General features: G+C 47.8%; 2 protein-coding genes across 14 annotated transcripts in view; both read left to right on the plus strand.

The window, feature by feature from the left end:
• Nucleotides 1-6381, plus strand: part of LOC143509468 (uncharacterized) — a 57618-nt gene extending 51237 nt beyond the window's left edge. For 6 of the 8 annotated variants that reach the window (XM_076998216.1, XM_076998219.1, XM_076998221.1 and 3 more), the window contains 20 exons: nucleotides 667-720; nucleotides 807-914; nucleotides 999-1052; nucleotides 1143-1196; nucleotides 2251-2304; nucleotides 2426-2479; nucleotides 2553-2606; nucleotides 2713-2766; nucleotides 2884-2937; nucleotides 3020-3073; nucleotides 3224-3277; nucleotides 3398-3451; nucleotides 3702-3719; nucleotides 3857-3910; nucleotides 3993-4055; nucleotides 4310-4472; nucleotides 4557-4663; nucleotides 4776-4853; nucleotides 4929-5111; nucleotides 5209-6381. In XM_076998216.1, the coding sequence (XP_076854331.1) occupies nucleotides 667-720; nucleotides 807-914; nucleotides 999-1052; nucleotides 1143-1196; nucleotides 2251-2304; nucleotides 2426-2479; nucleotides 2553-2606; nucleotides 2713-2766; nucleotides 2884-2937; nucleotides 3020-3073; nucleotides 3224-3277; nucleotides 3398-3451; nucleotides 3702-3719; nucleotides 3857-3910; nucleotides 3993-4055; nucleotides 4310-4472; nucleotides 4557-4663; nucleotides 4776-4853; nucleotides 4929-5111; nucleotides 5209-5364 (1524 nt within the window). In that variant the 3' untranslated portion in view covers nucleotides 5365-6381. Of the gene's footprint in view, nucleotides 1-666; nucleotides 721-806; nucleotides 915-998; nucleotides 1053-1142; nucleotides 1197-2250; nucleotides 2305-2425; nucleotides 2480-2552; nucleotides 2607-2712; nucleotides 2767-2883; nucleotides 2938-3019; nucleotides 3074-3223; nucleotides 3278-3397; nucleotides 3479-3701; nucleotides 3799-3856; nucleotides 3911-3992; nucleotides 4056-4309; nucleotides 4473-4556; nucleotides 4664-4775; nucleotides 4854-4928; nucleotides 5112-5208 lie in introns of those variants that run through there. The other 2 variants (XR_013129679.1, XM_076998223.1) reach the window with 2 other exon arrangements.
• Nucleotides 6382-6545: 164 nt separating this feature from the next.
• The window catches only part of man1b1b (mannosidase, alpha, class 1B, member 1b), a 19484-nt gene continuing 15885 nt past the window's right edge, over nucleotides 6546-10144 (plus strand). The window contains exons 1-9 of one of the 6 annotated variants that reach the window (XM_076998230.1): nucleotides 6546-6795; nucleotides 7222-7343; nucleotides 7604-7712; nucleotides 7824-7912; nucleotides 8075-8205; nucleotides 8356-8456; nucleotides 8660-8839; nucleotides 8957-9105; nucleotides 9337-9525. In XM_076998230.1, the coding sequence (XP_076854345.1) occupies nucleotides 7254-7343; nucleotides 7604-7712; nucleotides 7824-7912; nucleotides 8075-8205; nucleotides 8356-8456; nucleotides 8660-8839; nucleotides 8957-9105; nucleotides 9337-9525 (1038 nt within the window). In that variant the 5' untranslated portion in view covers nucleotides 6546-6795; nucleotides 7222-7253. Of the gene's footprint in view, nucleotides 6796-7021; nucleotides 7137-7221; nucleotides 7344-7603; nucleotides 7713-7823; nucleotides 7913-8074; nucleotides 8206-8355; nucleotides 8457-8659; nucleotides 8840-8956; nucleotides 9106-9336; nucleotides 9526-10144 lie in introns of those variants that run through there. The other 5 variants (XM_076998224.1, XM_076998226.1, XM_076998225.1 and 2 more) reach the window with 5 other exon arrangements.

Here is a 10144-nt window from a genome sequence, read left to right on the forward strand (position 1 = left end):
TCCATTAAGGACAAAAGCTTAGGTGGCACCACAGGGTCTATAGTGCACTAGCCACCTCCCCATAAACCCCATTCTTCTAAAAGCCATAATGAATATAATGTTATATTAAAATGTTAATGTTGAAAAATGGGCACATGTGCTCATTAAAAATGAATGTACTTTAGTACAAGGGTTGGTTGGTCATCCTGGCTACCAACCTCCTCGCTGGTGCTTAGTTGGGACACTTCACTCAAACTCTCTTGAGTCTGCCACGGACATCTTTAACTAAGCTACATACGTCTGTTACGTCCTTGCTGGAGTGTGATGTGACGTGTGCAGGTGTGATGGATCACGTACAAACCAATAGGGTGTCGGAATATTATATGTTTATACTTCTCATCCAACCACAATCAAATTCACTCTATCCGGATGGCGCTATTAGTCAGGATAGGGTTTTTTTTTATGATGATACGCTGGAATGAAAACAAGTCGAAATGAAATAGCAGTAACTAGGCTATTTTTAAAATGTAAGGAGTAGAAAGTACAGATAATGGTGTAAAAATGTAAGGAGTAGAAGTAAAAAGTCAGCAGAAAAATAATTACTCCAGTAAAGTATAAATAACCAAAATTTCTACTTAAGTAAGGTAACGAAGTATTTGTACTTGGTTACTTGGCACCTCTGTCCAGGGAGGGGCAGGTCTACGAGGACTGAAGGGGGAGACGGGAAAACCTGGAGCCCACGTGAGTTCAGCAGCACTTTCTGTGATCAAGCCCACTACCATACTGAAACCACTCTCTCAGAAACCTGATCACGCACCTGTTCTTAGGGAGCCCCTGGACCCAGAGGTGCTCAAGGTTTGACAGGACCTAAAGGCGTACCAGGAGCAGAGGGCCCTAAAGGCGACCCGGGCAAGACGGGAGCTCCAGGGGAGATGGTGAGACATGGAGGCAGGGACGCTTACCTGCAGTGATTTACCTGAATTGCACCTGATGTTGTTGTTTTTCTGTTTCTTGTCCAGGGGCCAGACGCTTTGTCTGGGAACCAAGGGCCCCCAGGGCTGCCAGGATTAGAGGTACAGCTGCCATTGGTATCTCTTATCTCTCTGAAGACCTGTACCAAAGACGGCTCATAACATCAGCTCCCATGTGTCTCCCATGAGCAGGGGTCCGAAGGAGAGATTGGACCTTTTGGGCCTCTTGGACCTCCTGGACCACAGGTCAATAATTCAGTCCCTAATATCTGTTAATGTTTTCATCACTTTTATGGTGGTAACAACATGGTCCTTACATACTAATATCTACGTATATGCTACACGCTAACAGCACTGTCTGTGTCTTTTGCTGTTTTGGCTTTCTGCTCTTGCATGTTGGACATGTTGTACTGAGGACGTCATTATAAGGTGCAGGGAATACAGAAAGTCGGCTTGATTTCCACGGCATGTGAGATTAAACGATACCGTTGCAGGAAACCAGTGCTCAGTCATGTGGACAATCATTTCACTGCATCTTGAATGCAAATTCTTTTTCATTTGATGACTTTTGGGGTGATGGGGTGATGAAGTAATGGAGTGATGGAGTGACTGGGTGAAGGAGTGATTGGATGATTGGGTGATGGGGTGATTGGGTGAAGGAGTGATGGGGTGATTGGGTGATGGGTTGATGGGGTGATGGGTTGATGGGGTGATTGGGTGAAGGAGTGATTGGATGATTGGATGATGGGGTGATTGGATGATGGGGTGATTGGATGATGGAGTGATTGGGTAAAGGGGTGATGGGGTGATTGGGTGATTGGGTGAAGGAGTGATTGGGTGATGGGGTGATTGGATGATGGAGTGATTGGGTAAAGGGGTGATGGGGTGATTGGGTGAAGGAGTGATTGGGTGATGGGGTGATGGGTTGATGGGGTGATTGGGTGAAGGAGTGATTGGGTGATGGGGTGATTGGGTAATTTTGTTTTCCTTTCAGCCATAAACAGGTCAAACATGCTCAGTGGGTTTTAGGTTGGGTGACTGACTTAGTCATGAATATTTCATGTCTTGCCCATTATTACCTGCGTAGTAATATGTTACAGATTGTTGCCTGCTAACAAGGTGAATTTGGGGATGTTTGTCAGGGCAGTTCAGATACTTCTGGACACGTCAGAATTAATTCTGCCTGTGCCATCAGTCCTCAGCCTGGGGCTACGATTTAACTGTTATACCCAATACAATAGCCTATATGCTCTTATTGGCTTATTGTTGACATTGTTTATATGCTGATGTATATTCCCAGGGGTCAAAGGGCAGACCCGGTCCTGCTGGAAGAGAAGGACAGAAAGGTCAGAAGGTCAGGTCACTTTTCCTCATCTGTATTGTCCAGTAGGGTGCGTTCTCAGAGATAACACGTACACTGATTTGTTTCCCATAAGTCACTGCGGTCAGGCTGCTCAAGGTTTTTCTCGCTGCAGGGGAGGGTTGGTCGTGACGGACAGCCAGGGACGACGGGTCACGCAGGCCAGAGGGTAACGAGCACACCGAGGCCTCTCAGTATGTATGAGTGAGAATGTTACAGTCAGCAGCTTGATTACCTTTCAGGGCAAAAGGGGGAAATCTGGCCAGAGAGGTCTTAGAGGGATCAAGGGAGAGAAGGTGAACACAACATTTCAATAAATATTAATAAATACATTTAGTTTAAATAAAAAAGCACCTGCCTTGGCCATGGTTCTGGTTGATGTGGGTCGTTTGGCCCCTTTAGGGCCCACTGGGAGCAGTGGGGTATCGTGGGCCTCCAGGCACACCTGGTTCCTACGTGAGTGACTACAACCTCCTTCATGAACCTGCCATTATAATCACAGAGCATAGCCAGTGTGGTACGTGTTTCAAACCCATGGAGCATCACTGAAATAGCTCCTACCTCGATCTACAGGGTTCAACCGGCCCGAAGGGAGATGCAGGAGATGAAGGCAGACGTGGACCACAGGTGTGTTTACCACAGACCCAGGTTCACCCTTCAACTACGGCAGCACTAACGCAGAAACTAACACTTCGCTTTCCACTTACAGGGGAAGAAAGGAGAAATAGGGCCGTCTGGTCCACCAGGGGGCGCCGGACCGAAGGTGCCCTTTATAGTTTTATTTTAACCCTCAGTGCATCCTGATTTGTGTTTTATTACGTAGCAACATGAGTAACTGCGCTGTGGATGTGCTGTGGCCAGTTTAACGATGCTCCATTCGAGACAGTGTTGGGTCTGTTTCTGCACATCTTAGGGAAAGCGGGGGGTGTTTGGACACACGGGCAGAAGGGGCAGTAAAGGGGAGCAGGTGAGATGTTTCATCCTGCACTTCACTAAAACACCTTCAGCTTCATTATTGCCAACCTGGAGCCAGCGTGAAACGGAACAGGAGACGATCGTCTGCTGTGTTTTTCTTTTTCCTGCTTAGGGTGATATCGGCCCCCCAGGCAGCAGGGGCAAACCCGGCTTCCCCGGCATGCCGGTGAGGGACTTTCTGATTCATTAAAATGTAATGTAAATGTAAACACTGTTCACATGCAGATAAGCACAAAGTCCTGTTTGTCTGGGATGTCTTCAGTAATTGGCTTGTTTGGGACTTCCTGATGGGCTTTAAAGTTGTATTAAATGTCACCAAGACACTTGGGGAAATAAATACATTTGTTTCCTTAAAGTGCAAATTGTGCAGTTAGCAAAAAGTGAATGTGATTTCTGTCCCTTTTTGTGTTCCTCAGGGGTTATTTGGAGGAAAGGTCTGAAACATTTATTCAAACACTCATTTACATTTATTCTCTCGGCAGACACTTTTAAAATCAGTTTAAGGTTCAGAAAGCATGCGTGTGTCCAGTTGAATGTTGGAGCCTTTTTTATTGTAACACTGTGTTTCCAGGGTCTGAAGGGCTATGCGGGCAACCCTGGAGCCGCAGGACTGAGGGGCCCACCTGTGAGTATAACACAATAATGCACACTAATACAGGAGCTCCAGGTTTATTGTAGGAACTGAAATTCCCCCGTGTTTTCTCCAGGGGCCCCGGGGGCCTCCAGGACCACCAGGGTTATCGTTTAACCTCACAATGACTCAACTAAAGGTAACTCCTTCCTCTAGTGAAATGTGGTTTGGGTTCCAGCTGTATTTGTGTTGTGCACTCGGGCCTCTGGTGAAGGGAAGACCTCCAGCTTATTTTATCATATGTAAACATAAGGACAAGTCTTCACCCTGCATCTTACAGAATTCTGCACTATGCCACTTGGTTTCATTTGGACGACAAAGAGATTCACTAACAAAAAACAGACCAAGACATTTCATATGACCACAGCTTGTGTTTCCTGTCACCCAAATCAGGACCTTATGTATCAATCAGAGCCAGACTTCCCTCTCATCAAAACTCTACTGGATTCCCTGCAACAAGACCTGCGACTCTTCATTGATCCACCAGATGGCACTAAAGAGCATCCAGCCACCACCTGCCTAGAGCTGCTGATCACTCGTCCCAACTATACCAACGGTACAGGACTAGCTCATTGCACATGACATTATTTCATATTTCATAAATGTCAGGCGACTGACATCCATGGCACAACTGTTTCAGGAATGTACTATATCGACCCAAATCAAGGAAGCCCTGCTGATGCCTTTCTGGCCCACTGCAGATTCAGTTCAGGCGGTCAGACCTGCCTGTCTCCATTACAGCCACAGGTATCACTCATTCAGGGCCCGAGCTTCTCCTCTGGCCTGACACACAAAGGTTACTGTGAACTCTTGTGGCTGCCCTACTGAGAAGATTAATGCGTGGTTTCCTCTGAGACAGGTGCCTGTAAAAGCCTGGTTGAAGGAGACACAGGCCAGCTCCTTCAGCTGGTTAAGCACCCTGGACGGAGGCTTTCAGGTACGCCATATGCAGCTTTACAAACTCTGTATTGGCAGTCTGCTCATGTATTTTACCTCCTTTTCCCCTTTGAAGTTTGAGTACGTGGGGGCCAGCGTGGTCCAGATGCGATTCCTGCGTCTGAACAGCAGGCGGGTCACACAGAACATCACGCTATCCTGCCAGGCCGGAGGCAGGCAGGGTACCACGGAGAGGGAGATCCGATTCCTCGCGGATTCTCGAAGGCAGAGCTTCCTGGGGACGTTACGAGATTGTGTGGTACGATCCTTTCAGATTAGAGGCATCGTTCAGCCCGGTTGGGTTTTAATGTGGTTCACTTGTTTCGCCTCTTGATCTCTTGTCTCTGGTATTGCAGTGGGAGGAGGAGCAGGACTCTCGACCCCAGGAGTCTGTGTTCCAGTTTGAAACTGAAGATCTGGACCTTTTACCAATTAGAGACTTGGCATTATTTGGCCATACTGACCTCACAGAAGACTTTGGGTTTACTATAGGACCTGTGTGTTTTAGCTAAAAGCTACAAGTAACGCCCCCCCCCCCCCCTCCCCCAACACACACTCCATAGACATTATCCATACACTGCTGTCTGCAGACGTCTTGTTAATTGGCTCCATATTAAGCACTGTAGGTTTCACACGCAGATGGAGAGAGGCAATCCTTCAAGACCTACCACCGTCGAGCTGACTGGACTATCCAAACAATCTCCATTACTGCTACATTGTCCAAGTTCAGTCAACTTGTTGCCCCAGTGACAATGACACTTTCCTGAACACATTCCTGAAATTAACTGTTGGGTTTTTTGTTGTACATTGTTTACAGTGCTTTTTGTCCTCTGTTAATTATTGCTTATTATTTATATGATGTGTATGAAGTGGTTAATGCTGTCATCCAGGTATTTTGCAAAGCTGTACTGTACAAACACTTGGTTTGCTCAAAGATGCACTCATATTTCAGGTCGTCACAGCATATGACCAAACGCACTGTGATCTCTAAGGCATCCTCGTCAAAGACACTTTAAAAGGCACGTCCCAAATTACAGACACAGCTAGAGTAAGATGGCGGATGAGGACAACTTAGTGAAGGCCACCGTCTAAAATCACTCAGCTATCAATAGTTCTTTGGTAACATGGAAGGGAAGAGTACACAAATCATTCAAAGATCATAACAGTAGCAACTACCACATAATATATTTAAGTCATTTAGTTGCATATGATATATCATAGTTTAACATATTAAAAAATAAGGATCCAAATCTATGGGGTTAATGATTATAACAGAGGTTAACTCAAGCAGCAACCATATCGAAGCACGTGAAAAGCTGTTGGTGTGGTTTGCACAGCTGGCTGACAAAACGCTGCTGTCTGATGTGCTCTTTGTCCTTTTTAGATCTGTACAAATATATGTTATGAACTTCATAGTCCGTCTGAGGTTCAAGATGTGTTAATTTATAAGTTGGGCATTTATTTAATTACATTATGACAAGATATATTTGCTTTGCCTACTATTTTCTCCATGCAATAAACCGGTTTGCCAGTGTGGTGACGGGGTATTTGTGTATATATTTGGTGTGTATCTCGTGTTGTTTGTGCCTGAAGTGAAAGTCCACCAGGCGGGTTCTGGGGGTGAATATGGCGCCCCCTGGCGGGCTGTAGGCGAATCTCCACTCGCTCCAGAAACTCCACCAGAACCGCAGCAGCTGGATGTTTTTTTTTTTAAGTGCATTTTATTCCTGCTGGCAGCTGCCCACAACACTGGACATGGCGAGCGCGTTTATCCCACCTTCCTTTGCTTTTCACCGGAGTTTCCTCTGAGATCGTCGCGGTCGTGTAGCGGCGGAAATGATCGCGGAACCGCGGGGTAGGCCTCAAAGCCTCGGAGCACAGTGACACCCCGAGCCGGCCAACCTGTGCTCGACACATCTGGTTCGTTGTGCCGGAATAGAGAGGTAACCTGTGTGTTTTTTGTTTTTTAATTATTATTATTATTATTATTATTACTTTCTCACATGTCTTTACTAAGTAAATCGGCGTGTGGGAGGTAAATGTTCATATTTAAATGCGAGGGTACAGCAGGTGAAGCGGTGGGTGTGCGTTCCGACTCTGGGCGGCTCGTCACGCCGAGTCTGAGGGAGAAGTTGAGGCGTGTACCGTCAGTTTCTCTGTAATAAACACACTTTTAATCACAATAACACACTTTTAATCACAATAACACACTTTTAATCACAATACCATCCGTGCCGGGTTGAAATGTCGGCACTCCTCACCTCACCGCCGTCAACAGGAGCAGGTTCGGCGGATGAAGGGACGGGCGACGGGGTTTTGTTTGTTTGTGTATGTTTGTTTGTTTTTAAGAACATATTCTGTGTTTACAGGCGAGTGTGACTGTGCTTCCCCCCGGAGAGAGATGTTTCCACCGTCAAGAAGGGACTTTGTGTCCGTGACTCTTGGTGAAGGTGGAGGATACGGGCAGCAGCGCAGACCGTCGTGCTGGAGGGTGAGACTACACCTGAACTCGTGTGATGATTCACCTGCTCAAACTGTATTATTAACATTCAAACTTTATTATTTATTATTAATTCGAGTATCACGAATTGTACTGTGTTCATAAAAATATAAGCGCACATTGTAAACCTGACCTGAAGTGACCGAACGAGGCTGGATTGAGAGAGACTTCCTGAAGTTATGGTCCCTGCCCTGGCTACATGATTTTCCTGCTTTTCCACACCTACATTTTTTGTCTTTTTGTCTTTTCAGAAATGGAAGCAGTTGTCGCGTCTGCAGCGCAGTATCGTCCTGTTTCTCCTGGTGCTGCTGCTGTTTGGTGGACTCGCCTTTTATCCCGGTCTATCAGCACACTGGGGAGGTACACGTTTTATTTTTTGTTTTTAAGCTTCTTTATTCACATTTGGCTCACTGTACACGGGCACCATGTTAATGGTATCACTGGTTCATTCTCTTCTTTCATCCCCTTCAGCAGAGGAACATGGTGGTGAGGAGAAGCAGCCGTTTGTCATAGAGGTGAAGAGCCACGGCATGCCTGTTCTTCCTGAACCACCTTCAGAAGTTAGTTTGACCCATTTATGGCTCCATCCATCCATGCAACACCACCTTTTTTTTTTTTTTTACCTAACCTGATTTCAGTTGCATAGAAATGGAGCACATGTTTGATATGAAGGCCACATGTTGCTGCTAGCAGCCTTCTGACGAGCCCTGTGCCCTGTGTTGGTGGGACAGAGGAGAGGCTCGCGTAAGAGGGGTCCGTCCGTGTTGCAGAACCGCTCACCGCCCACGGGGAACAGCTCCGAGGCCCGGCCCAGGAAGGTGGAGGAAGGAGGTGGAGGTAAACCGCTCGTCAGGTGAGGCTGAGTATCGCACCCCCAGAAAAGAGCTCCATCCATTATCGCCCCCGCGCGCTAACGGGTGTGGTTCACGCATCCAGCAGAGCGCCCCCTTTTGGTTTCTCATATCCGAGGGTGTCTGCGAACGTTTTTGTGTCTCGCTCGTAGCTGGCGTGGGGCTGTGATTGAAGCAGAGCAGGCCAATGACCCAGATGCCAAGGAGAAAGAGAAGGCGGTGGTATCTGAGGGTCCATCAGCACCACAGCTAGGTCAGCAGCCCCGAGCGCTAGCCTGATTATCTCCTCTGCCTGTCTGCATATAGAGGCAAATGTCTGTGGCTTCAGTGACCATGTAGGCTGATTAGATTTCAAATTAGCTAAATATTTAAACTGATGCAGAAATGTATTTGGCTTTCTCATCGCTGTGTGTGTGTGTGTGTGTGTGTGTGTGTGTGTGTGTTTCCTCTTATTAGCAGAGACCAGGCTGGAGGCAGTCAGGGAGGCCTTCAGACATGCTTGGAAGGGCTACAAAGACTTTGCCTGGGGTCACGACGAGCTAAAACCTGTTTCGAAATCTTTTTCGGAATGGTTCGGTCTGGGCCTGACCCTTATTGACGCGCTGGACACTATGTGGATCTTGGGCCTGAAAAAAGGTGATTTGGGTGATCTGGGGGAGGGCTCTCCACCTCCACAGCTGTCCTGGTTGGGCGGTGAATGCTGGGTTGACCGTGTGGGCTGACGGTGCTGCTGTGGGCTGTTTTCTCGGCCAGAGTTTGAGGAAGCCAGGCAGTGGGTCTCCAAAGAGCTCTCCTTTAACAAGAATGTGGATGTGAACTTGTTTGAGACCACCATACGCATCCTGGGAGGTCTCCTCAGCACCTACCATCTGACCGGTGACTCACTGTTTCTGGAGAAAGCTGTAAGTGTGTGTGTGTGTGTGTGTATCAGAGCGAGACCTCTGTGTGTATTAGAGCACCTAGTGCCTCCTACGCTCCTTCTGCAGTTAGTAAACAAATTCGCTGCAAACATCAACAAATGAAGTTGCTTGTTGAAGCCTGAGGTAGCAGTCATGCCTGTTTAGACAGCAGAGTGTTTCTGTTCTCGCTGCTGGATGACGTTTCCTCTCTTGGGCTCGTGTCCCCGCGTACAGAAGGACGTAGGTTCCAGGCTGATGCCCGCCTTCAGCACCCCGTCTAAGATCCCCTACTCGGACGTGAACATCGGCAAAGGCACGGCCCACCCTCCGCGCTGGACGTCCGACAGCACCGTGGCCGAGGTGACCAGCATCCAGCTGGAGTTCAGAGAGCTTAGCCGCCTCAGCGGAGACCCCCAGTACCAGGTGTGTGTGTGTGTGTGTGGGTGGGTGTGTGAGAGAGAGTGTGTGGGTGGGTGTGTGAGAGAGAGTGTGTGGGTGGGTGGGTGAGAGAGAGAGTGTGTGGGTGAGAGAGAGTGTGTGGGTGTGTGTGTGTGTGAGAGAGAGTGTGTGTGTGTGAGAGAGAGTGTGTGTGTGAGAGAGAGTGTGTGTGTGAGAGAGAGTGTGTGTGTGAGAGAGAGTGTGTGTGTGAGAGAGAGTGTGTGTGTGTGAGAGAGAGTGTGTGTGTGAGAGAGAGTGTGTGTGTGAGAGAGAGTGTGTGTGTGAGAGAGAGTGTGTGTGTGAGAGAGAGTGTGTGTGTGAGAGAGAGTGTGTGTGTGAGAGAGAGTGTGTGTGTGTGAGAGAGTGTGTGTGTGAGAGAGTGTGTGTGTGAGAGAGTGTGTGTGTGTGAGAGTGTGTGTGTGTGAGAGTGTGTGTGTGTGAGAGAGTGTGTGTGTGTGAGAGAGTGTGTGTGTGTGTGAGTGTGTGTGTGTGTGTGTGTGTGTGTGTGTGTGTGTGTGTGTGTGTGTGTGTGGAGAGTGTGTGTGTGTGTGAGAGTGTGTGTGTGTGTGTGAGTGTGTGTGTGTGTGTGAGTGTGTGTGTGTGT

Source organism: Brachyhypopomus gauderio, chromosome 3, assembly GCF_052324685.1.
Source record: "Brachyhypopomus gauderio isolate BG-103 chromosome 3, BGAUD_0.2, whole genome shotgun sequence".
NCBI classification, from domain to species: domain Eukaryota; kingdom Metazoa; phylum Chordata; class Actinopteri; order Gymnotiformes; family Hypopomidae; genus Brachyhypopomus; species Brachyhypopomus gauderio.